At 42.6% G+C, this 27,450-nt stretch overlaps 1 protein-coding gene across 5 annotated transcripts in view; it reads left to right on the forward strand.

Annotated features, from left to right (window-relative positions):
• Nucleotides 1-27,450, forward strand: part of GALNT18 (polypeptide N-acetylgalactosaminyltransferase 18) — a 460,219-nt gene that overhangs the window by 222,316 nt on the left and 210,453 nt on the right. For all 5 annotated transcript variants that reach the window (XM_027852665.1, XM_027852669.1, XM_027852667.1 and 2 more), the window contains exons 2-3: nt 314-506; nt 27,181-27,347. In XM_027852665.1, coding sequence (XP_027708466.1) covers nt 314-506; nt 27,181-27,347 — 360 coding nt within the window. The remainder of the gene's footprint in view (nt 1-313; nt 507-27,180; nt 27,348-27,450) is intronic.

A 27,450-nucleotide genomic window follows, 5' to 3' on the forward strand; every position in this document is an offset into this window, starting at 1 on the left:
TCTGTGGTATTCTGACCCCTTGGGAGTATTCATGCCTGACCAGACAAGCTGTGTTCTTACATATCAAAGAGTTAGTCTTAGATTCCTGCTAGACCTGAGCTGAGAGGCAAGGGAGGCTTTTCTGGGTGGTGGGAGGGTGGCTTTGGATGGGAGGTGCCTGTAGCAAGAGGTCTTGGCTCTTCCTGAGGCTTTATACCATGGGTGGGAGAGTATCTGAACTCTTGGGGTGCTGATTTTCTGAGGGCTGCTAGCCTACCTCCTGGTGAAACAAGTTCCAATCTCATGCATCTCCTTGTCGTTTGTGTCTTTTCAGAGGCCCCTGCCAAACCTGAGGAGAGTGCTGCTGAGGCCTTCACAGACTCATCCCTCTTTGCCCACTGGGGCCAGGACCTCAGCCCCGAAAGCAGGCGCATCGCCCTGAAGCAGTTTCAATACTACGGCTACAACGCTTACCTCAGTGACCGCCTGCCCCTGGATAGGCCCCTGCCTGACCTTCGTCCCAATGGGTGAGCACAGCCAGTGACCTGGGCATGTGGGTGTCCCCCCCTTGGGCATCGTCAGTCCACATGGCATCATCTTCCTGATGTCATAGTCCTCTTCGAGAATGAAGGACAAACCACAACAGTCTACAGTGGTCCTGAGCTTTTGAGGATCTAAGATCTTGGGGGGAAGGGGAGCCCCCCACACTTAGAGATTATTTATTCCAATTTCCATAGTTTACTAATAGGAAAATTGAGTCCTAGAGAGGGAAGAGACTTGCTGAAGGCCAGACCAGATGTTCAATTGTTGTTTGTCCTTTTCTAGTAGAGCTTAGATTAGAACCAAGGACCTCCTTCAGAAATCTTACCTTGCTGTGTTTGCCTACAATGGGAAACATGGCTGCTCAATGAAATGGAGATTGATAGTCAGAACTCTGGGGTCTCCTTCCTGTCCCTTCCATTGGTGTTCCTCAGTTCTGCCTTGGGTATTTCCCTCCCCTCTCTTTAGCCTCAGTTTTCCCATCTGCAAAAGTGGAAGATGCCTTTTTTTCCTCCCTCAGTCCCATAAAGAGGTTTTGAGGATTGATGACTTAATTTGCATCTTGAAGACTCTCCAATCCTCTGCAGTTAAAGTGCTGCTCTTGTGAATATGCCATCTTAACCCAATTAGTTGTATTTTTATGAATACTCATTTTTCCTGTAAATTAATTTTATAAATGATGTGAATCTTCTTGGACTAACAAGTCCATTATACCCAGCAGAGAAGAATGTCTATACCACTCTTTGTTATGGAAGGATGTTTCTCTAAGGTTAGGTTAGGATGGGTATTGCTCTTAATTATTAAAAAAAAAATAAGAAGCAATTCCTTAGATGATATACAGTCCGGTTGTCCCCAGGATCCTTGTAAGGCATGCCTGTTCTCCAGGAGCTTGTAAGGACAGCGGCAGGTCCTGATCGAGGCTTAGGAGGGAAGGATAACCAATCTAAACACCAAACAGCCATTGCCAGAGCTAGGAATCTCAGTGAGGGCATAAACCACTCGGTGCAGGGGGCCTAGATGGGTTCTGAGGCACTGAGAGCCACCTTCTTCCTTTGTGGAAGGCTATCTCTTGATAGGACAGTATCAGTACTGGTCTTATGCAGTGCATAGTATCACAATGTATTAGGTTCTAGGAGGAGTACTCTTGCTTTGGAAAAAGAGCACAGAGCACAGAGCCTGAAACCTAATGTATGAAAATGAATACTGTCTCTGGGACATTGTAACTTACCCACTTCTCCTGGATACATTCATCTCTCTGGGTTTTCATGATGCTATCCTCCTCCCACTTATCTGACCACTCTTCCTCAGACTCTTGCTAGATCTTTATTAAGCTCACGCTAGCTAACTGTGAGTGTTTCCAAAGGCTCCGTCCTGGTCCCTTCTCTCTTCTCCTGCATTATTTTGTTTGGTGATCTCATCAGCTCCTAGGAATTCAGTTATCATTTCTCTGATGATGATTCTTAGATCCACTTATCCAGCCCTAACCTTTTTCCCGACCTCCAATCTCACATCTTTAACTGCCTTTCAGAAATCTTGAATTGGATATTCTGTAGACAACTTAAACTCAATGTGTCTAACACCAAACTCAGTCTCTTCTCCCCCATGCCCCCTCCAAAAACCCTTCTCTCTTCTCGACCTCTGAGTAATTGTCAGGGGCACCATCATCCTTCCCTTCACCCAGGCTTGCAACCCATGTGTCATCCCCAGCTCCTTCTCTTCCTCCATATGCAAATTGTTGCCAAGTCTTGGCAATCCTACCTTCATAGCATCTATCATGTATATCCCCTTCTCTCCTCTGACATTGTCACCAGCGTGGTGCAGGTCCTCATCACCTCACACTGGAACTACTGCAGTAGCAGTGGGTTGGTCTCTGTCTCAAGTTTCTCTCTATCCCAATCTGTCTTACATTGAGCTTAGGAAGTGATCCTCCTAAAGTGAAGTTCTGACCATTTCTATCTCCGTCTGTCTATCTGTCTCTCCTCTCTCTTTTCTGTCTCTCTTTGTTCTCTCTCTGTCTCTGTCTCTGTCTCTCTCTCTCTGTCTCTGTGTGTGTGTGTGTGTGTATCTCTCTCTCTCTCTCACCATTCAATAAACTTCAGTGGCTTCCTATTATATCCAGGATCAAGCATAAAATCTTATATTTGGCCTTTAAAGTCCCTTATAACCTGGCCCCTTCCTATATTCCCATATGTGTTTACCCCTTACTCCCCTCCCTAAGTTCTTCATTCCTTTCACACTGGTCTTCTTGCAGTTCCTTGTTCCTCCCCCAACCCTGTGCATTTTCATTGGCTATTCCCCTGGCCTGGAATTCTCTCCCTCCTCATCTCTGTTTCCTTCAAGTCCTCACTAAAACCCCACCTTCTACAAAAAGCCTTTTTTGTTACCCCTTAATGTTAGTGTCTTCCCTCTAAGATAACTCCAATTTGTCCTTGCAGTTCTTCTTGAAAAAAAAAAAAAACATCTGGAGTTTTCCATGTGCTGAACATTTAATCTCTGTCTGGTAACTAGGCAACTAGGTAATACAATGAATAGAGTGCTGAAGTCAGGAAGACCTGAGTTTCAATCCAGCCTCAGACATATACTAGCTGTGTGACCCTGGGCAAGTCACTTAACCTCTGTCTGCCTCAGTTTCCTCATTTGTAAAATGAAGATCATAATAGCACCTACTTCCCAGAGTTGTTGTGAAGATCACATTAGATCATATCTGTAAAACACCTTGCAAACCTACACATGCTAGCAAAAATAAGCATTAACTACTGTTGATTTGCATTGGTAAAAATAATTTCCTCCCTATACTGATGATATCTTAGTTCTGGATTCTCCTGCCCTCTCCTTCCCCACCCCACCCAAACAAAGACTGTAAAGCAGTTTCTTTGCCTTGAAACACCATGTAATGCCAGCTGTAATCATTATTCCTGCTCCACTTATGTCCTGTTCTGATTTCTCACCATGGTGTGGAGTTGATCTTGAGTCCTTGAAAGCCCTGCCAATGGAATGCAAGCAAGAGCATGTTCTACTAAGCTCTAAAGGCCAGGTTCAGAGAAACAGCCAAAAGGCTGTCCACCAGGCAATGAATTTCCATTGGCCGTGGTATTTCCCAAGGTATGGAGGGGGTTTGTGATCTAGGTGGTTGGCAGAGGGCATATTGCCCACACTAGTGACATCCTGGATTCCAGAAGTACTAAAACAAACATTATTGTTATCACTATTATTATCATTGTTAATGCCATTATTGTTATTATTATTATTATTATTACTGAAGTCCTCTAGCCTTTATCTGATGCTGGATAGGTGCTGACCATGCTTTCTATAATGCTTGAAATTAAAACTGAGGGAGTCATGTTTCTTAAGCAATGAGCACTTATTAAATGCCTACCAAGGGCTAGGCACCAGGCTAGATGCTGAGGGATACAAAGAGCCAATGCCTTCCATCAAAGAGCTTACACTCTTTCAGAGGAGACAAGTTTTTGTTGTTGTACAGTCATTTCAGTCACATCAGACTCTTCGTGACCCCATTTGGGGTTTTCTTGGCAAAAATACTAGAGTGGTTTGCCATTTCCTCCTCCAGCTCATTTTACAGATGAGGAAACTTAGGCAAAAAGGATTAAGTGACTTGCCCAGAGCACAGAGTTAGTAAGTATCTGAGGCCATATTTGAACTCAGGAAGATGAGTCTTCCTGACTGCAGGCCTGGTGCTCCATGTAGTGTTCCAACCAGCTGCCCACAGAGGGGACAATATAAGAAGGTAAGAAATCAGTACATAAATATGTGATGATGTAGGTACTATTAGCTAGAGGGAGGTTATGAAAGAGCTCAGACCCTTCATATGAAAGGTAAAGTTTGAGTTGAACCTTGAAGGGAAGTAGGGATTTCAAGAGTAGAAATGAAGAGAGATTGCATTCCAGGTGTGAGGCACAGCCTGAATAAAGACAATGGAGGTGGAACATGGCATGTCCTGTGTAAGGAGTAACCAGATGGTCTGTTTGGGCTTCACACAGAGGGTGTGAAGGGTAGTAGATGTATAGCAGCTTCGGGAGGGTGGAGCCAGATTGTGAAGGACATTTAAGGCCAAATAGAGGATTTTGCATTGGATTCTGCAGCTCAAAAAGAGCCAGTGGAGTTTAGGGAGCAGGGGAGTGTTATGGTCAAACTTAGACTTTCGGAAAATCACTTGGTTGTTTGATGGAGGATGGGTTGGACTGGGGAGAAATGAGGCAGAGAAAACAATTAGGAGATTAGTGTATTAGTCTAGATGAGAGGTGATGAAGGTCCCTACCTCTTTCTTTTCGCAAATGGAGGATGACCAAGAACTGGTGGTAGCTGAAAGCATGTTCCTGGCTTAGCACTGTCCTCTGAGATTGCTGTTTCCCAACACCCCCGGAGAATTCAGGAATCAGTCAACAGGTCCTAAGTAGGCTTTCTTCAGCAGAGCTCCTCCTCGCTTCCTTTAGCTGGTGAATGCTGGGTTTGCCTGAGAAATGGGAGGCATGTCCCTGGGGAGGTGCTATTAAAAATTAAAAGATTCTGCATTTATGCAGCAGAGCCAGTTAGAAATAAGCCCTTCTTATTTGGGTTTGACAGAAATAGATACCTCTGCATGCTCCCAGAAAGCAACACACATGTGGAAGTTCACATCTCATCTTCTGTAAACGTGCCTAAGTTCAGAGAACCAGTGGGGGCCACTGGAGACTCACCTTGCCAAGGAAGTGTTGCTTATCAAAATCACAAAACTAAAAGTGAAAGGCTGCATGTCTTATAAATATCTTATAATGACTTCATTTGAAATAATTTTTCTTGGTTCAAGTAGGAGGTAACTCAGAATGACAGTCTTGGAGGAGAAAGGAAATAAAAGGATTCCTTAGCACAAACTGTACCTGAGAAGGATTCTGTTCCATAACTTTTCTGACAAATGATCATCAGACCCATTTCTTGAATACCTCCCACAATGGAGAGCTCATGACCTTACAAAGCTGCCCCTTTCCATTTGGGGACAACTCTAACTACTGTTCTTCTTTATATTGGGCTGAAATCTTTCACTCTCTAATTTCCACCTCATTATTTCTAGTTCTGACCTTTGTAGCCCGGCAGGAAAATCACAGGATTATACATCATAGATTTAGAGTGAGAGGGAGCTTTAGAGACCATAAAGTCTCACCTCCTCATTTTACAGGTGAGTGAACTGAGGCAGAAAGAGCCAATTCAATGACTTACCTAGGGTCACACTGCTAGTAAGTATCAGAGGCCAGATTTGAATTCAGAATGTGAGCTCCTTAAGGGACTGCACAGTAAATAATAGATGCTTTGCGATTGCTTCCTGACTTCAAATCCAAGATGCTATCCGTTACACTATGGCTCATTCTCCAAAAATTAAAAAAAAAATCAAAATTAAAAAAAATTAAAAGGTTAATCTCTCTTGCAAATGATAACCCTTAACTAATTAGAGAACCCCGTTATGTGTTTCCTCCCCATCCCAAGTGTCCTCTTCTCCATCCTTAGTTTCCACTCCGCTGGCTGTCCGGGTCACCATTCTTTGGAAATATTTCAGTTTGTCCTTTTGGCCCCGACACGGGGCAGAGAGTGGATGAGCCTGGGCTGGAGATTAGTAAGAGATTAACAGACCCTTGTCTCAGACTAAAATCCACAGAGTGTAAGAGAATCAACATGAGGGGGTGTGGTGGGGTAGATAAAATCAGTGTGTTAATCCGCATATAATGCTAAAGTTATGGAATCAGCAGATCAAGTGGCTGCATAGGCCAAGGTCAAAGTCAGCAATTAGTTCAGCAAGATATCAGAAAACGAGGAACTAGGCAGGAAAATGCAACTTGAATTTAGTGGGTATAATCTTGGATATGGGGGAAGAGATGGAAGGGGGAGTTACCCAAACAGGGTAGTGTCAAGAAACAGCAAGAGGTGGGAGTGTGCAAGTGTGATAATGGCTATTTTCTTCACTCTGAGAATCAGCCCGAGGTAGGCAGGCTGCCTCATTTTATGGCGGTAGCAAAGAGACTCCCCTCCCCCTCAGTCTCCTCCAACCCTCTCCCAGTTTAACCAAACATTGGAAAATAGATCCTAGTACAGATATTCTAGCTCTGGCACCCAGAGCAACCCTAATAATAACTAGCATTTATAGAGCACTTTAAGGTTTGCAAAGTACTTTACACATATCTCATTTTATTCTCACAAAAATGTTGGCAGTTAATTACAAGTATCGCCATTTTACAGATGGGGACACTGAGGCAAACAGCGGTGAAGTGATTTTCCCAGGGTCATATAACTCATAAATGTCTACAGCCAGATTTCAACTTAGGTCTTCCCAACTCCAAGTCTGGCACTCTATCCCTTTTCCTCTGACACAACCACTACCACTCCAGAGAAGGTATTACTTACCTCACACCTGAATTATTACAAAAGCCACTGCTGTGTCTGCCTGCCTCAAGTCTCACCTCCCTCCAATCTGTTCTTCACGTAGCCACTAAAGTGATTTTCCTAAAGTGCAATTCCAACCATGTTGCCTGCCACTCACCAAATTCCAAGGGTTCCTTATTGCGTCGAAGATCAAATACAGAATCTTCCGTTTGGCATTCAAAGCCCTTCACAACCTAGCCTCCTCCTACCTTTCCTATCTTCTTACACCTTATTCCCTAACTCCTACTCTTCAGTCCAGTGACCCTGGTGTCCTGGCTGTTTCAACACAAGACCCTTCATCTCTGGCTCCAGGCATTATCTCTGGATGTCTCCTAATACCTGAAGGGCTCTCTGTCCTCTACTCCACCTGCTGACTCTCTGGCTTCCTTTTAAGTCCCAACTAAAATGCCATTTTTTATAGGAAGCCTTTCCCAATCCCTCTTAATTCTAATGCCTTCTCTCTGTTAATTATTTCCTACTTATTCCTATTTATATTTATTATATTATTATTGCATTGTATATATTTGTTTGCTTGCTGTCTCCCCAATTAGATTGTAAGCTCTTTGAGGGCAAGGACTGTCCTTGATAAGCCCTCACTGGCTGGTGTGTTGTGGTGGAAGACAGGAAGAAATCTTAGACTAATCTGAACTGGTGTTCCTACTGGAGATGCCAGCCACTCATGGCAACTGGTCCCAGGATAATTAGGGGAGATGGGTGTCTGATAGTGGGGTTCAGATGCCCCTTTGTTGTTCAGTTGTTTTCAGTTGTGTCTGATCCTTCATGACCCCAATTTGAGGTTTCCTTGGCAAAGATATTGGAGTGGTTTGCCCTTTCCTTCTCATTTTACAGATGAGGAAATTGAATCAAACAGAGTTAAGTGACTTGCCCAATGTCACACATTTAGTAAGTATCTGAGGCCAGACTTGAACTTACAAAGATGAGTTCAGGCCTGACTTCAGGCCCAGTGCTCTATCCACCGCACTACTTGGCTGCCCACCTGTCTCTACTAGTAAGAGCTTTAAGAGTGAGGAAGAAGCTGCTTTAGCTAATTGTGCTGGCTTCGGTCTTCAACAATCAAAGCTTTTTGTTTTTGTTTTTCTTTCTGAATCTGCTTGATGTTCTTCAAGGAATGGAAAGAATATATGTGGAGGGGGATATCTAAGGAGGATCTGCCTTATTGCACACAAGGGACCAGTTAGGAGGTGGATCATGAGGGACAGTCTCTGAGAGAGCTGGGAGGGGTGGACTAAGGAGGTAGCTGGTGGTGCAGCTCAGATAGAGCTCCGGGCATGGAGTCAAGAAGATCTGAGCTCAAAATATGACCTCAGATACTTACTAGCTGTATGACCCTGGACATGTCACTTAGCCTCTGTTTGCCTCAGTTTCCTCACCTGTAAAATGGGGATGATAACAGCACCCGCTTCCTAGGGTTGCTGTTAGGATCCAATAAGATAATAATTATAAAGCGCTTAACACAGTATCTAGCACATAATGAGAACGATATCAATGTTAGCTATTATTATTATTTTTAAGGGGGATAATAATTGCATCTACCTTGCAAGGCTGTTGTGAGGATCCAATGAGATGATATTTGTAAAAAGCACTTAGCACTTTGCCTGGAACATAGTAGGTGCCATTGAAATGCTTATTCCCTCCACCATCGTGTAAAATTCTGTGCACTGTGCCCCAGACTTCTGAGAGGACAGACAATGCTCAGTAAGAGGGGCATGGAGCCCCCCCACGGTCTTGTCACTTGTTTCCATCTCACCAGCTACTCCCGGCTATTCGGGGACTGCTTCTGAAGCTCCTGGATTCTGTTCCCTCTTGCTCTTTGGCTCCAAAGCCCCAGCACAGCTGACATGCAGCTCTCTGCCAAAGGTCGGCTGCCCTGTGGAAGCAGAACAAGAACAGCAAACGAACAACAGACACAGAGTGGGAAGGAGACGTAGCACTGGCGGGAGGCGAGTAAGAAAAGAAGGGATGGTGCCATCACCAGAGGAGGGAAGAGGATGCTAGCGAAGCCAGTCTCCTGCAGCATCTTTGCTGAGGTGACCTCTGAGGCTGAAGACTTGCTGCTCCCCCTCCGGGATCCCTGGGTGATTAGAGCCAATTCTGGCTTGGAGGTGTGGGGAGGGGTGTGAGGGAAGCAGCCCGTCCTTATGGCCCCTGCCCCCAGCCAGCCGTAGTCACGGGATGCTGGCTGTGGTCACAGGCTGTACTGAAGATTCTCTAAAGAGCAGCATCACGGAGAAAACAGGCAGAGATGGGAAATTTAGACCTCCCAGGCAGGTGTTGTTATCCTCAATTAGGAGCCTCGCTGGAAAGTCTAAATTCAGACTAAATTGTCAGATCAGTCCACCAAGAGGCGAGGGGCCTCCGCCAGAGCTCCCCCCACCCCACTCAGAGCAAACCTGTTGCCATGGAAATCACATTAACGACTTCTCTGTCACCAAGGTCCTTCCTGTGGTTCTTGTTTCCGTGTAGACGAGCTGACCCACCTGGCCATCTCTGTGCTGACAGAATGGGGCCACGGTGAGCCTCCTCTGCTGAAAGGAGTTTCTAGTCATTGTTTTGTCTTTTTAAAGATAATGTCCCAGCAACCTTTGAGCAGAGAGGACTTTTGACATCATGGGGGAAGGTGATGGAGGCAGCTATAACTGCGTGCCTCTCTAAAGATAGAACTCATTGGTGGCTACTGTCAGTAGTGGGGGGAGGGAAGAGGATGCTGGAGAAGCCAGTCCCCTATGGCATCTTTTGTGAGGTGAGCTCTGAGGCCCTTTCTCCCACCATCCCCATTCTGTCTCTGAAAGAAGCCTCCATAGATCATAGATCTTGAACGAAAATGGAACCTTGTGGACATTGAATCCAATGCCTTCACTTTATAGATAAGCAAACCAAGCCCTAGGGGCAGCTAGGTGGTGCAGTGGCTAGAGCACCAGCCTTGGAGTCAGGAGGACCTGAGTTCAAATCCGACCTCAGACACTTGACACTTACAAGCTGTGTGACCCTGGGCAAGTCACTTAACCCCACTGCCTAGCCAAAAAAAAGAAAAAAGAAAGAAAGAAAAAAAGAAAACCAAGGCCTAGAAAGACGAAGTAATTTGCCTCAAGCCACACAGGGAATAAGTACCACAGCCAAGAGTTGAACCCAGGGCTTCCATCTACCCCAGATCACATTTCCATTCCCACTGTCCCACCATGATCATCCTCTATGATCTCAGCTACAAAAAACGAGGCTTAGGCGAGAAATTCTTGACCTAGGGTTCATGAATTTTTTTTAATATTTAAATAACTGTATTTCCATATAACTACTTTCCTTTCCAATCCTATGTACTTTATTTTATGCATTTAAAAACATTCTTCTGAGAAAGGAGCTATAGATTTCACCACACCAGCAAAAGGGGTCCATGACACAAAAAATATTAAGAATTCTTGGCCCTAGACCACAGGCATTCCTAGTTAATAATCCAGAGACATGAGCCATGATTGGAGAACTCTGGAATTGGAATCCCAGAATCATAAAGTTCGGAGACCAGCTGTCTCCTGAACAAAAACCACTCCCCAAATGTGTTCGTTTGCTTGAAACATTCAGTGAGTAAAAACCTACGGCCTTGAGAGGCAGCGCCTTTCACTCTGAGATAGCCCTGATTAGGAGGGGTTTTTTAATTTTTAAAAATTTTCAAAAATTTTTTTAAATTTTTAAAATTTATATTGACCCTAAATTTTTTAAAATTTACATAGACCCTAAATTTGTGACTTCCGCCCTTTGCTCCAAGTTCTGACCCAGGAGAATAATCAATTAATAAACAGTTATTAAGCACCTACTATGTGCCAGGCACTATGCTAAGCAATGGGAATACAAAAGGAGGCAAAAAATAGTCCCGGCTCTTAGGAGTTTACACTCAAGTCAAGAGACCCATATCCAAGTTCTGACACCTCTAATTACTTGCTATGTGTACCTGGATGAGCTATGTCACCTCTTCATGTCTGTTTTCTCACCTGTAAAATGGGGATAATTTTAATAATGATAATAATGGCTAATATTCACATAGCACTCTAAGGTTTGCAAAGTGTTTTACAAGTGTTATCTCATTTTTATTCTTACAACAAACCTGTGAGGTTGGTGCTAATATTATCTTCACTTTATAAGTGAGGAAACTGAGGCTGAGAGAGGTTAAATGATTTGCCTGGGTCATACTTAGCAGCATTTGAATTCAGGTTTTCCTGACTCCAAGCCCAGCTCTCTCTCTCCACTGTGCTTCTAATTATGTAACGCTTGCTTCAATAGCCTCTCCTATCAAAACTCAAGAAATTGTCACCGTGCCAGGTATGAAAGCCTCTTAAAGTAACTGCCACAAGTTCTATAATCTCTGTAGGAAAAGCTATTAAAGTTCATGTGATACAAATTCAGCCAGATCCTATTAGTGGGAATAATGAATCACATGAAGTGGTCAAATGTATTTTTACTTCACATTATTTGAAGCTATAATTATGTAAAATATAGTCATTGGTTTCAGCCCAATGGAAATGCGCAGGGTGAGTTCAAATAATGTGACCACTTCAAGGAATTCTTTATTTGTACTATTCAGAACCTAGCTGTGTAAGCCTCAGTTTCCTTATTTGTAAAAGGGAGATAATTACATCTTCCTCCCAGGATTGTGAAACTCCAGTGAGATGATGTACGTGAAACTCTTAAAATGCTATAGAAATGGCAGCTTTTATCATAATGTTTGAAATTGGGACAAAAATCCCTTCCTTGCCTCCTTTACAGGGTCTCTATATAGGAACTTTCTTTGTAAGGCATCATACAGATCTAAGTGATTTATTTTTCAATATTTTGATTGACCTGTGGGCTCTCCGATGGGGGTACTACCTCGAGCTGGCCAGACTACAACCTCCCCACTCCCGATTCTTGTTCATGTCTCCCATAAATCTTCCACAGAACATCCATGCAGCACACCAAAGGACTGCCTCTGGGTCTTTTAATATTTCATGGGTAGCAGCACAGCATTCTATCTGTTATCCCTCCCTCTTACTACGTGACCAGCCCACTGCATTTTCTGGTCAGACCTATCTTGAATGATGCATCTTATCTAGCTCACAAGTTAGCACAGGTGTGCACAGAGCTCGGACCTGCCCCCCCCCCCCCACCCCCTGCCCCCCCCCCCCCCCCCTAGAAGTGATCACCGAGGGGTAGCTAGGTGGTGCAGTGGACAGAGCTCTGGCCTTGGAGTCAGGAGGACCTGAGTTCAAATCTGGCCTCAGATACTTGACACTTACTAGCAAGTCATTTAACCCCAATTGCCTAAGCAAAAAACAAACAAAAAAACCAGAAGTGATCACTGAAGCCAGCTTGTGAAGAAGATGAAAGATACTATCATTTAACCGAGTATCTACTACAGATGCTCAGAGGGGTAGGAGACAGTCTTTGCCCTCAAGGGTCTTATATTCCATCAGGGAAGGAAGAAGACAAGCATTTTTAAGTGCCTACTATGTGCCAGACACTGTGGTAAGTGCTTTATAAATGTTATCTCAGTTCATCCTCCTCATAACAGCCCTGTGAGGGAAATACTATTATTATCTCCATATGATAGTTGAGGAAACTGAGGCAGCAAGAAGTGGTGACTTGCCCAGAGTCACCCAACTAGTAAGTGTCTGAGGCTAGATTTGAACTCAAGTCTTCCTGACCCCAGGGTGCCACCTAGCAGCCTCTTAAATGTTTGGTGGTTGATCAATTGATTGTGCTGAAGAGAAATAACTTTGATTTTGGGGAGGGTGGGGAGCAGGGAAAGAGAGCTTGATAGCAAGGGAGTGAGAGGAGGGGAGAGAGACAAGATGGGAGGCAGGGAGAGAGAGGGAGAGAGGAGAGAAGAGAGAGAAAGAGTAGAGAGAGAAAAAGGAGAAGGGGGGAAGAGAGAGGGGAGAGAGAGAGAGAGAGAGAGAATAATGAAACAGATCAGGGAGAGACTTGAGGCAAGTAGGCTAATTACATGACTAGTATAACAGTCCAGGTGAGAGATGATGGGAGCTCCCACTAGGGTTGCAATTGCATGTGTGGAGAGAACAGGAGAGATGGGAGAGATGTTTTGGAGGCAGAAATGGCAAAGAAGGATGCAGCCACGGGTCCAGCCCAAAAATGAAAAAACAAGTCTATAGCTTTTCCAGCACTGTGCTAGGCCTCTTAGGAGTATGAAAAAAAGTAGAAGTGATCCCTGCTGACTTGTTTATATGAAACAACTAGAAAACAACATTTAATCAAGTACTGAATTAGGTGGCGCAGAATGTAAATACTCTAAAAATTCTGAGAAGGAGAGAAGATCGTTGTCAGGGACAAATCCATAAAGGTAGTGAGTCTTAAATTGGATCTTATGATGAGAAGGGCTTATAGAGAGGACCAAGAAGGGGCTTTTAGGAGGGTGAGAGTGAGTTGTCTACATATGTAGACAAGGAAGAGAGAGAGTGAAAGCCAAGGATTCATATGTTGGAACAAATGTTGAGACGCACAACTTGATGAGACATGTCTAGTACAGAGAAGGCTTTATCTAGATGGCTAAACAATGCAGCACCCAGCACAAAGTCTTCTTTCAGACTTCCCTTCCCTTCTTGTTTGAACCCTGAGAGATCTCTCCCATCAGATTTCTGTTTCTAGGGATCCCCAGCTCCCAAAATCTTTTAATGGTGGAGATGGCAGCCATGTGCTACAAAGGACAAAGAATGAAAAACCCCTTCCTAGCCTTTCTGCTGTGGTTCTATCCCATCCTGTTGGCACTCCCCTCACTAAACCACCTTCCTCCCCACTACCCACCACCCATGGGTCATTTTCTAAATTAAGAATTTAAACAAATATTTAGTATACACAATAAATCATAGGAACAGAATTCTGGCCTCTACTCTACTGGGTAATGGACTTGGTGTCAGGAAAGCCTGGGTTCAAATTCTCAAATGTGTGATATTGAGCAAGTCACTTAACCTCTCTAAGCCTCAGTTTCCTCATGTGTAAAAAGAATGAATTAGATTCAATGTTTTCTAAAGTCCCTTAAAACTCCAATGAATGATCCTGTGATCCCTCTTACCTCCAATAAGGCTAGGGTCTAGCAGTACAGGAGGCTGGAGAAATAGATTTGGGAGCCATTAACATTAAGGTGATGGTTGAAGCCTTGAGCGTGAATAAGCTTCCAAGCTAATTGCCATAATTAGAAAGGATCTGGGAACTAAGGATTGAGTGTTAGTGGGAGAGGTGAGGATGAAACAGAGAAGGAGTGGTCATAGGAGTTGGAGGAGAACCAGGATAGGGCAATATGGCTAAAACCAAAGGAGTTTCAAGAAGTTGGAGTGGGATCAAGAGTCAACAAGAGCAGAGCCTGTACATTACCTCTGACTTTTTAAAATTATGAATGAAAGGGCTAAAGAAGTGATCATTTATGAACATTGTACACTTGTGAACAGAATTTAGCAATATAATCAAGTGAGTTTATAATGAAGTTAATCTGACTGGCTTAATAAATCACAAAACCTCAGTTGGAAGATGACAGCATACTGGTGACCTAGACAAGGAGGCTCTAGAGAAGAAGGGATCCAGAACCATTCCAGGATCATAAGGAAGAAAAGTCAAAGCAGTCATAGAAGAGGGTGAGCACTTGGAGATAGTGTAGTCCCAGCTGCTTATTGTAGCAATTAGTAAATTGAAACTTAGACCATTATATGAGCTTGGGGTCGGGGCCCTGAGAAGATGGAAGAGTTCAAAGCCTAGGAGATCATCAAAGGCAGACTAGAATAAGAGGGGAAATATAGAACCAGAGCTATGACCTCTGAATCAAGGCAAAAGATGATTCATTCTCCAACCTCTTTTTATGCCAAAAAGAGGCTAGATACCTACAGGTAAATACTGTTCCTGGATGAAGCCTGGTAAGCAATGTTCAGAGTGGTGGCCTGAGGGCTTCTCTGTTAGAGGAGAATGTTCAGAGAGAGGCCTCCTCACTTAATCATTCTAGGGAGATCACTGAGGTTTTAGCTGACCCAAAGTCACTAGTAGAGATGCACATTAAAAGCAGAATGTGGAATGAGTGGAGACTAGTACCCCAGCCTGCTTCAACTAGCTTTTTGTTTTTGTGTGTGATAAATAAAAAGTAATTTGCAAACCTTAAAGTGATATATATATATATAATATACGCACATATATATGCATATATGTATATATACATACATATTTAAATATTTACATATTTATATATACATCATTCTTATTCATTTGCATATCAATCAAGAGGACCCTTAGAAGACAGAGGAGTCTTGTTGTCTGAGGCCTGTATATAACTTCTGTGGGGTTTTTGGATGGAGTCTCAAAAAATAGGTATGGGATTGCAAAACTCACAAACAGAGCTTTAACACGATTCAAAAGGAATTATCTAACCCCCAAATCAAATAGTTTCACAGGGCCAAGTCAACCCCAGGAGAAAACACTCAAAGGAATAGACATAGCCCAGGATATTCTTTTGGCTATTGCTGGCTGCCAACTGGGTGTGATGACCTCTGACTAACTCACTGAAAGAAGTATAGCCTTCTCTTCCAGGGAGAGGCTTTTTAGCCACTGCATCCCAGTAGGTGGTAACTGAGAACAACAAATGATCTAGAAGAGGCTAATTGGCCTTAATAGAATTAAATAGCTGAAGCCCAGCAGATGGCAGCCAAAGGGCAGCTTGGCAACTACAAGTACGAGAGAGATTACCCAGCAGACATGACTCACCTAGTGAACAGTAGAGACACCACACAGCAGCAGAGAGTGGTATGATGACATCTCCAGGGCACGTTGGTAGTTCCGCAGTGTTGGAGGTGTGAGTTGTCCTGGTCACATATGCATCCCGGCCACATGTGTCCCTATGTATTTGTTCTCCATGCATAGGCCTTCACCACACATGTTCCTGACACCTTCCTCTTTGTATATGTTCCCTAGATCCATGTGCCCTAAAGTGTATGCTCTCCATTTGTGTACGCTCCATCCTTGATCTCTGCATGTATGTTCTCTCCCAAGGTGGTATGATAATTGGTGAGAGCATGTACCCTCTCTGTATATGAGGAAATCTTTTCTTCTTCTTTTTTTTTGTTCTTGTGTGTGATAAGTAAAAGGTGATTTGCAAACCTTAAAGTGATATATATGTATATATGTACACATATATACATATTTAAATACTTACATATTTTATATAATATATAAATTATTATTATCTTAATTTTATTTGTTAAATTATTTATTTTAATGTCTTTTGCTCTAAACTAGTATATTGTCTGATCAAAGTAGACACATTGATTAGGGCTTGTGACCTGTGGCTTTGAGTGATTGCTGACCCACAGACTTAAATCTAAGGTAGCTTTTCTGTAGGCCTCAGGTACTTCATTTGGATCTCCATCTCTCTATCCTAAGAGCATGGTAAATTGAACTACCTTATTAATGGGAAGGGAAAGAAAGAATATATGAATCCAGAAATAATACAGCCAGTTAAAGTGAGTAGAGATACATTGTTTAAAAAATCTATTATTCCTAGATGAAGGACTATCTATAATTTCTGACAATACCAGGTCTAGTCTGGCCCAAGATTTTCCTTGTGCCAGGAGCCACACCCTGAGTTCTGCTTCCTTCACAGTCCCAAACAAAAAAGATGTCTTCCTTCCTAGGATACCCCCTTGCTGGCTTGGGAATGCATCAACAGGAGCGTGCTGGAGCAAATTCATGGATGCATTCTTCCAATCTCAGGGTGCCACTTCACCGATCAGGAAACCTTTTTATTAAATGTTAGGTTTTTAGTATTCCACCCATATTAGTCTTTTAGTTCACTAATTTCTTAGCTTCCAACCTTGGCAAGGCAAGGACACAAGCATTTGTTAAACACCTACTATGTACTGGGTACTTTGCTAATCACTGGGGATACAAATGAAAATAAAAAGAAAGACAGTTCTTACCCTCTGTGAGCTCACTTTCTAATGGTGGAAGATAATGCTGGAAAGGAAACCACAAAGCATGAGTGTGAGGGGTGGGGTGGGGTGGAAGGGGAAGGCACCTGTACGAGGGTTGAAGTTCAAAGTCCAAAAAATCAGCAGCAGAGCCAGGAGGAGAATGAGGTTGGCTGGTCTGGACACCTCCTAAAAATGGAAGTCCTGGGAGGAGCTCATCAATGGGAGAAGGGGACCAACATGGCTGAGGGATGTTGCAGGGTGAACAGGCTGCCAGGGAAGGTAGATTGACCAGAGTGAGGAGGCCTCAGGCACGAAGGAAATTTGTAGGGTGAGATGGCAGTGGAGGAAAGGTGGCAAAGTCTGGAAACCAGAAGAGCAGCCATGAAGGGAAGGAGGGGGAAGGGAATGAGCATTAATTTAGCCCCTATTATGAACAAGGCATTGCGCTAAGTGCTTTACAAGTATTATCTCATCTGATCCTCACAATAACCCTATGAGGTAGGTGTTGTTACTATTTCCATTTTTCAGTGGAGGCAAATGAGGCAGGCAGAGGTTAAGTGACTTGCCCAAAGTCACATAGCTGGTAAGTGTCTGAAGCTGAATTTGAACTCAGGTCTACTTGACTCCAGGACCAGTAATCTATCCCCACTGTGCAGCTTAGCTGCCATGAGAGGCATACAGGTTGACTGGGTTAACTAAGACAATACACAATAGGTATGACATTCCTATTGTATCCAAAAGGTCAGAATTTACCTTGACACAAAGTCTGGTCCCCAAAAGTTCACAAGACAAAGAAACGAGCCATTCTTTTTGATTTATGGGTGTTGGCCTCTGACAATTTTTCCCTTTCTGTTTATAGAAGCAATAGAGTTCATGGCTGGCATATGACTGATCACCCTTTGTGAAAGATGCTGTTCTCTTTGACTCTCCACATTGACTCTTGGCTTGGTACTTGGGCCATTACTTCACTGGCTTGTCTCCAGTTTCCTTCTCATCTTTGAAATCCTCTTTCCCTAATCCCCTAGAAAACAACAATTACTGGACTGCTACCTGTCTATAGCCACTGACATGAAAACCACAGTTGCAGAGAAAGAGAGATGAAATGCATTATGGCTGAGATGGAGCTTTTAGTCTGAATCAAATGAGATTTGGCTTTTGCCCTGGCCCATTATCCTGTTTGACCAGTGGCTTCCATTTCCTAATAGAAATAGCATAGAGTTTACTTTCCCAGTGCGATAGGGCAACTGCTCCTTATATAAATGTATTTTATAAACTACTTGGAACCATCCCGGGGGGCGATTCTTACTGTGAGACTTACTCAGCACTGCAGCTCTGCATCCCTCACCCCTCACCTGCCCCCATCTCCTTATGTACATGGAGATCAATAAAGCTGAGTTTATCATGACCATCAATTCCCAGCTTATTAGACAGTCATATTACTCCCTGCTCAGAAATGTCTGTTTTTATCTCTAGTGGAAAATGGTTAGACTTTGAACAAGAGTAAAAGTAAAAAGGGAACTTTTATGGTTTAATTTTTACAGGAGAATGTGTCTCTTCTTGAAATGAGTAAGAAATCAATCTTTTACAGTTTGGTTTTGAAAGAAACTTAAAGAGCCAAGTGCTAATTATACTTCTGTTGTGAGTCAGATTTCCACTTCTGCCTCAGTCATTAAGAAAGGAAGGCAGAGAGATCGCCTTTGCCCTATATTCCCACTTCTGGTGCATTGGGTTTAGTCCTGGGCACCATATTTTAGAAAAGATATTGATCAGCTTGAAGGAGGGTAGCTAAGAAGGGGAATGGCCTGGGACTCATGCCTCATGAGGATTGGTTAACGGAACTCGGCATGTTTTGGTCTGATCCCAGAGGACCACACCAGGAGCCATGGACAGACAGATTTAAATCTGTCTTAAAAGCCTTGATAGTAATTAGAGTCATCCTGAAATGGACTGCCTCAGAGGGCTGGTAGAGGTCTTGAGCTAAGGCTGTATGATTACATGCCCACATGTTATTGAAGGCACTCTTGTTCAGATGGATTGGATCAGAGGTATCAGATGACAAGTAGTAGGCTGCATTGTGGCCAGCACTCAAGCTGGCAACACTCTGAGTGTGACCTGAACCAAATTAAATGTAATTATGAAATACTTAATAAAATAAATAAAAACACAATAGAACACAGAAAATGTTTAGGACAGCTAGTAAATAGGTGCAGTAAATAGAGTGCCCAGCCTAGAGTCTGGAAAATTTACCTCCTTGAGTTCAAATCTGGCTTGAGACACTAACTAGCTATGTGACCCTGGGCAAGTCACTTAACCCTGTTTGCCTCTGTTTCTTCATCTGTAAAATGATCTGGAAAAGAAAATGGCAGACCACTCCAATATCTTTGCCAAGAAAATGGGGTCATGAAGAGTTGAAGATGACTGAAATGACGGAAGAATGAAAATGTTAATATGTGGTTTTCTAAGTCAATATTCTGGCCACAGGGATCTTGATGTGTATATGGCCCTGGTTTCTATTTATGTTTGACATTATTGGTCAAAGTAGACTGGAGGTTCCTCTTCTGAGATTTGATGACTTGGGGAGGGACCTTAAAGTTGTTTTTTTTTTTTTGTCTCTGCTTTTAAAACAGAAGAGCTTGGATTCCCTGGGGCTTTGAGGAAGAGTATGCTGGGACTGGAGAATTGGAATGTTGGAATTCCTATTAGTTGTTCAACAGTAGTGGTTGGGAATGGGACTTTGAATGTAACGATCAAGTCTGTCCACCTCTTGATATAGTCTCTTTCTCCCTGTTTCTCTTTCTTTCCCAATATTTTAATATCTTCTGCAATGCCAAGAAGGAGAGTATTGGTAAAGGAAGTATGTGGGAACATAGAAGGCACTTAATAAAGTGTACATTAAATGTAAAGTCTTCCACTGTTCAAATCTATGAAGCAGCTAGGTGGTAGAATGGCCAGAGCATTGGAATTGGAGTCAAGAAGACTTGACCTTGATTCTCACTTCAGACACTTGCTAATTGTGTGGTACTGGCCAAGTCACTTAACTGTGCCTCAATGTCCTCATCTCTAAAAGGTCTCTTCCAGCTCAAAATCTATAATAAGAAGTAATTTAATTTCTTTAGGCCTCAGTTTCTTCATCTGTAAAACAAGGATTGGGCAAGTCACAACCTCTCAGGACCAGTTTTCTCATCTGTAAAATTAAGAGGTTGGAACTAGACCAGTCGTATCAATTCAGATAGAAATGAGGGTCACTAAACAATATATAAGGATTCCTTCAGGCTAAATATTGATTTAGAAAACCATACATGTTTATGTATTCATTTTTTATGAATACATAAACACATTAAAATCAGATAAGAATTACATTTTAATCTGGTTTGGGCCCCACTCTGGCCCAAGTCCTGCATATTTGACCTTCTGGATTAGATGACTTGGAAGAAAGTAAAGAAGGAAGGAAAGAAGGAAGGGAGGAAGGAAGGGAAAGATTTATTAAGAATCTATTATGTTCTGGCACTATGCTAAATATCTCATAAATATTTTCTCATTTGATCTTTATATCAACAGTGGGAAGTAGGTGCTATTATTATCCTCATTTTATGGTTAAGGAAACTGAGGCAGGCAAAGGTTGAGTGACTTGCCCAGGATTACACAGTTAGTACATGTCTGAGGTTGGATTCAAACTAAGGTCTTCCTGACTCCAGCCCAGCATTCTATCTATTTGGTCACCTGGTTAGCAGCCTCATAGATTAAAAAATTAGAAGATTTTACACAAAATTCAACAAATACTTATTAAGTACCATTACACTGTACAGTGGTTCTCAAACTTTTTCTCCCCAGGACCAGCATCCTCTCCTTTACCCAATCACTACCATGTCCCCACACACTTCTTTAACCAACACCTTCTCACTCAGCATTGCAACAGATATTGAAATATTGGAAGAGAAAGGAGAGGGTATGGACCCCTTATCATTTTAAGTCTATCATCCTATCATAGGATTCTATGCAAGCACTAGCCAAGCAGCATATATTTCCCAGAATGCCATCTTCAAAAAGTAACTAATTATGGTAGGGGAGTCTGAGGGAACGGAGAAGCTGCCATTACAAGGACTGAAAACTTTCTAACCAATTCATTAGTTTATGGATACTCTTTGGATTCAGGTTGGGAGCTAGTTTGATTCCCCAAAGCTCTGTCCTTCTGCTTTCCTAATTCAAAGTATCGACATTTGTTTCATGAAGACCATAAACTTGCTGTTTCTATCTTTTTGATAATGGGCATCTTCCCAGAATTGAGCAAGAGTGCCAGTATTGGGATAGGGGAATAATTCTAGTTGATTTCCAGAATTTAGCACAATGCCTGTCATATAGGAAGCAGGTCCTAATAAATACTTATTTATCGATTAATTGATTCCTCTTCACAAAGGGGACAGGGATACATATGATGGTCAAGGTTCTCAGCACTTTTCTCCACGCAGCCATTCTTATGGCCAGGACTGGAATCTAGAACATTTGACTTGCCAATCTCATTCTGTTTTGTTTCTTTTTTTTACGAGACCTACATGACTTCCTTTGTTCTGTCACTTCTAACTACTGGTAAGGTACTATCTATGCTCTATTCTCTCCCTGTTCCAGGGATTATGAATTGGGTGCAGAAAGACTGATGGATGGGAGAAGGCAGAAGAGCTATAAATGTCCCTGACCCTTCACAGTGGAACCAGAGGTGGGAAGATAATGGAGCCCCTGGAGGGAACTGAGCCTTGCTCAGAAACTCCTAAGATAAATCTCAAGTTTAGAACTTTAACTCTGAAAGGGCCATGTATTTGCAGTGAATGTGGGATAATAGAGAATAGGCTTTACTCATAAGAGTGAAGAAGATTAGAGATGGGGAGAAAATGCTATCTCTGTGGAATTTTTTTATATAATATAAAATTTTATTTTAAAGAGGACAGTCTGGGTCCAATGACATAAATCTGAAATCCAGCCTCTGGGGAAAGAAATCCTTCTTGACTTCTTTTGGTAGCTCTTTTGTTATGTTTAATGTGCTTTAATATATTTAGAAAAAGAAGGGGAAGATGTTTGGATCCTACAAATCCCTGGCAAGAAATTATAGGAGATTAAGAGACATCATCTTGTAAAATGAGAAAGACGCAGAGAAGTTAGTTTTCAGACAGAACTGTTAATACTTCCAGTATGGGGTGAGTCAGTTTTATGCCAAGAATGACTTTTCATAAGAACCTCAATAATAAACATAAACTAAATGTGGCAGTTAGAGGAATTTATTCCTTAACTCTTATAAGCACCTGGAAATATTCTAGAGTGCTGTTACATATTGAAGAGAGGGAGGCAGGAAGCAGGAGGGAGAGAGAGAGAGAGAGAGAGAGAGAGAGAGAGAGAGAGAGAGAGAGAGAAACTTTAAGCATTGTTTAACAATAGTAAAGGTTAGTGACAAGAATACTTGTACCTAAGTGTTGCGTTATTTTTATTTTGAACCTTATTCTGATTTGTCTTTGATGTCATGTGTTGAAATTAGTCTAATCAAAATCTGTGCTTTTAATTCCTTTTTGTAAGAAAATCACCAGTGAGGAGACCATGTAATATTCAGCTGACATGCCTAAGAGTGGAAGCAATCCCAATGTTCCTAGGAATCAGCCTCTATAGGGAATGCCTTGTAATCCCAAATATCTTAAATAGTTTGACATGCTATAATGATAAATAATAAAATGATAAACAAGTTGAAAAAAGCCTTAAGAAAAATCTTCATAAAATGTTAACTGTGTCACCTGTCTACTTCCCACCAGCTCCTGGAGATGTTTTCCTATTTTCATTTGATCATATATATAGAACTGAAAGGGACCCAAGGGGCCACTGAGTCCTTCACTCTCATTTTACAGATGAGAAACCTAAGGTACAGAGAATTTAAGTGACTTGCCCAGTCCACAAAACTAGTAAGTCTCTTAAACAAAATTCAAACTCCAGATCTTCTGGACTCCAAGTCCAGCACTAACCATTTTGATACCTGTCTCATTTGGGTTCAGGGCTTTAAACATTTAACTGGGAGACTAAGTCAGCCTTTCTTCTCTAGCTTTCCACTCCCTTTCCACATTCATTATTAATCCTTCACATCTGAGCTTGAACAGGAAGCATATTCCTCTCCGGAACTTGTAGGAGGTCAGAGAGGTGGTTCTCCAAGGTGCTGCCTTTTCCCTAGAAATACTGATTTTAAAGAAGGCTCAGTACCCTCACCTTTGGTGAAAGAGGAGAATTGCTGGAAATAGAATGAGAGAAGTTTCTGTAAATTTCTGGTAACCATAGAGACAGAGATTTCAGTTTATCTATCTCACCTACTTAAGGAGGTATTGGTCCCAAGGAGATTCTTCTAAAATGAGCTGTAGTGGTTACCCTTTGACCTCCTTATGAGGGACCAGGAGGATCACTGCATTTCCCTTGGGCATTTTACCCACAAGTAAAACTTTTTCACATTACTATCAGTTTCACTGTGACTCTATTCTCTTTTTGGAGAAAGACAATTCAGCACAGTATTGTCCCTTTTGTGGAATAGGGCATTAGGAGTGTTAACTAACTTCTAACTGCTAGGATACCATGACCTTTGACTTCCAGGGTCTGATGACTTTTGACATAGGCCCAAATGAAAAAATAAGACAGTAGAAAAGGTCTCCAGGAGCCCCTTATGAGCAAGGTGACCTGCCAGGGAGGAGGCTGCCCGGTGGTCTATCTCTTCTGTTGTGTGGTATATAAATGGTTGCCTAGGTAGGCTCAGAGTAGAATTTCTGAGGCCATTGGTCAGAGAGTAACTTAATTGGGCAATAAACCCATAAAGGTCCTTGGCCTGGCAGGAGAACTATGGAGGGGCCCTAAGCCCATTACTCACTCCCACTCAGAAGAAGCTTGCTATTCTTACAGTCTTTTCCTGCACAATGGACACCATGCCCTTGCTTTCTCCATCTTAATGCGACCTGGTTTTTATGACAAGGTGACATTCCAGCTCTGTCGGGCTGCTCTTCAGAGCTGCTTGGCTCTGCTGAACTGGCAGGTAGAACACACAAGACCACGGCTACCATGTGGTCCCTTTGTAGGACCTAGCCTGGGGTCAGGAAAGGACTCTGGATTGATAGGGGTCAAACCAAAGATTCATAGTGTGACTTGATCCCACACTTCTTTGGGGAGAACGGAGGGAAGGGTAACAGAAGAACTTCAGCACACAGACAGAGGTCTGGTGTATGGAAAATATGGGCCAGTACCAGGCAGTGGGTGAGCCATCTGATTAGCTAGAGACTGGAGGTAGTGTCAAAGGCAGAAGCAAATTCCCATCATTCCAGAGCAGGGTGGATGAAGGGTGAAGCCTGGCTTTCACACTATTGGAGTTCAGTGCCCGCTGACAATGCAAGGCTGAAGTCGACGATAAGCATGAATGTAATTTCATCACACACAAAAGCTTCATGGATATTTGTGAATTCTAAACCCAGCCCGTGCCAACCAACCTGTTCCCTCAAATCACCAAAACTCTCGTCAGCTGAGAAACTGTTATCACAGCTTGTGTGACCATCCTTCACAAAATCTATGGAGAGGTATGTTTGTTCACATGACTGTCAGAGCACCCCTTGAACTGTTTCTGCCTCCATTAACCCCCTTGGAACGTAAAGGGCAGTAGATTCTTAATGCCTTCTCTTCTCTAGGCTAGTGATCCCCAGTTCTTTGAATGGCATAGCTTTGAGGCCATACAATCTTGGTTACCTTCCTCCAAATGTTCTCCATCTTATGAATAAACCTATCGATATGCTTCTTAAAATGTGGTATCCAAATCTAAACATTGGTGCTCCAGATGTGGCCGAGCCAGGGCAGGTCACAGTGGGACTATTTCTTCCCCCATTCTGGACACAGGACAGCTGGGTGGTACAGTGGATAGAGCACTGGACCTGGAGTCAGGAAGATCTAAATTCAAACCCAGGCTCAAACACTTACTAGCTGTGTAGTCCTGGGCAAGTGACTTAACCTGTCTTTGCCTCAGTTTCTCATCTGTAAAATAGGGACACATTGGAGAAGGAAATGGCAAGCCACTCCAATATCTATGTCCATGGGCTCATGAAGAATTGGATACAACTGAATGACTGAAAAACAACAACAAATTCTGGACATTGTGTTTCTATTAAGGCAGCTAAATATTGAGCTAGGTTTTTTTTTTTTTTGCTTTATTTTATCCTTCACAATATGCCATTGAGTTTCTAGTTGAATAAAATCCCCATTTTTATAGGAGCCGTTGTTCAGCCATATCTTACCCAATCCTTGTTTTTTAAAAAATCTCATTGGGGCAGCTAGGTGGTGCAGTGGATAGAGCACTGGCCCTGAAGTCAGGAGGACCTGAGTTCAAATCCAGCCTTGGACCAAACATTTGACACTTACTAGCTGTGTGACCCTGGGCAAGTCACTTAACCCCAATTGCCTAAAGTTTTTTTTAAAAAAATCTCATTATAATACTTTTCAATTTTATTCAGATTAAATTTTATTTTATTGGATTTGGACCATCTTGTTGGGATGATTTTGATCCAGATTCTGTCCTTCAACATGTTAGCCACCCCATCCATTTATCTCTTAGTCATCTGAAAACATGATGTGTGCCAACTATGTCTTTATCCAAATCATTAAGAAAAAGTATTGAACAGCGTAACACCGATAACAGATCTTTGAGGACACTTCACTAGTGTTGGGCATCTTCCTGTCAGGCCTTGGTTTCCCTCTCTATAAAATGAGCAGCTCAAGTTAGATGATAACTAGGCAGTATATTGTAGTGCAAATATCCCTCTTATGGGAGACAGGAGACATGGATTATAGTCCTAGGTCTGCCAATAATTAGCATGGTTTTGGGACCAGTCCCTTCCCCTCTCTTGGCTTCAGTTTCTACCTCAGTACAGGACCTTCCTGCTCTAACATTTGATGGTTCTGTGATCCTGATTCTAACTTCCTGCCAGCAGCTGAGTGTGGCCAGACCCCCCCACTAGGACATGGGGGACAGTGCCTTGAGACAGAGGTGTTTCTGTTTTCTGCAGGACGACCCTGCTGCTCTTATGGAAGCATTATAGATCAGTTGCGTCAAACTCAAACAGAAATGGGGACCACTATACCATACATACATCAACCATACATATGCAGGCTAAATATTGACTTTGACAATTACATATCATATCTTATCATATTATACTTTTATTTATTTTGTTAAATATTCCACAATTACATTTTAATTTGATTCAGGCCAAACTAGGGAGGGTTGTGGGCTACATAGGCCTTGTGTTTGACAACTCTGCCATAGATGATGGTAAGTGGAAACTGTCCAGGATTTGGATGGGTCTCAGAGGCTGATTGCTTTACATCAGTAGTTTTTGATGCTGTACTCTGAAGGCCCTTCCCGAATCCCCATGGGGCTTGGTTACCATTTTGTAGAAACCAGTGGTTTTCACTGGAGATGTCCTATTAGTGTTGGAAGGATTCACTGCAAGAAACCTGTTTGAAGATACAAGTTGTTGACTTAGCTGACTTTAATAGGCTGTGAATTGGTTTCAATTCTGAGCTAGGACTTTCTAACTAAGAGCAGAGGGTCACGTGGTCCTGAAAGATGATGAATGAATGAATGAATGAATGAATGAATGAATGAATGAATGAATGAAAAAGCAGTTTTAGTTATTTCCTATAGGTCAAGCGCTGTGATAGGTGCTTAGGGATATAAATGCAAAAGTGGGCTAGCCCTTGCCTTCAAAGAAAGAAAGAGAATATATCACCTACTATGTGCCAGACACCATGCTAAGTGCTTTTTCCAAATGTTATCTCATAAACCCAAGGAGCTGACATTCTAATAAGAAGAGACACATATCAGGGAGTGATGGCCAAGGAAGAGTATTTTGTTTTGGGGACTCACAGAAATGACAAGTAGAACAATAGGGCAGTCCATTGATATGTCCTTTCCGGAGGCAGTATTAGTGTTGATTGATCACAGTTGTCAGAGCAAGGTATGGAAAGAGTATGGAGATGTGTACTGTGTCAGAAAGGAAAATATTTGGGGGGAAGTACAGTCTGCATGGCACTGGGGAGTGAAGAGCTGGTCGTCTTAGCTCTTGCTCTGCCTAGGCATGGCTTCTGGTGGTCCAGCTTGGAGGGCCGACAGCATCATCAGATGTATCTGGCACGGTGAGCAGTGATGGTGTTTCTAGTATTTACATAGTGCTTCTTTTGCAGGGTATCAGGGGTGAAGGATACAGTTGGCTGGGTTGGCTGGTGGAGAACTAAGTCTCCACCTGTTTTCTGTTTCCAGGTGCCGGAATCTCTCCTTTCCTGATAGCCTCCCGGAGGTCAGCATCGTTTTTATCTTTGTTAATGAGGCTCTCTCCGTGATTTTGAGATCCATTCACTCTGCTATTGACCGAACTCCTCCTCACCTGCTCAAGGAGATCATTCTGGTGGATGATAACAGCAGTAATGGTACGTTCCTTCTCACCTTGAGATCCACATCACAAGTTCTATGTTGCTGTCTTGGAGGAAACTCATTCATTTGACAAGCTTAAAAAAAAGTCCCTGATATGTC

This window comes from Vombatus ursinus, unplaced genomic scaffold (assembly GCF_900497805.2).
Source record: "Vombatus ursinus unplaced genomic scaffold, bare-nosed wombat genome assembly UNPS02009770.1, whole genome shotgun sequence".
In the NCBI taxonomy this organism is placed as follows: domain Eukaryota; kingdom Metazoa; phylum Chordata; class Mammalia; order Diprotodontia; family Vombatidae; genus Vombatus; species Vombatus ursinus.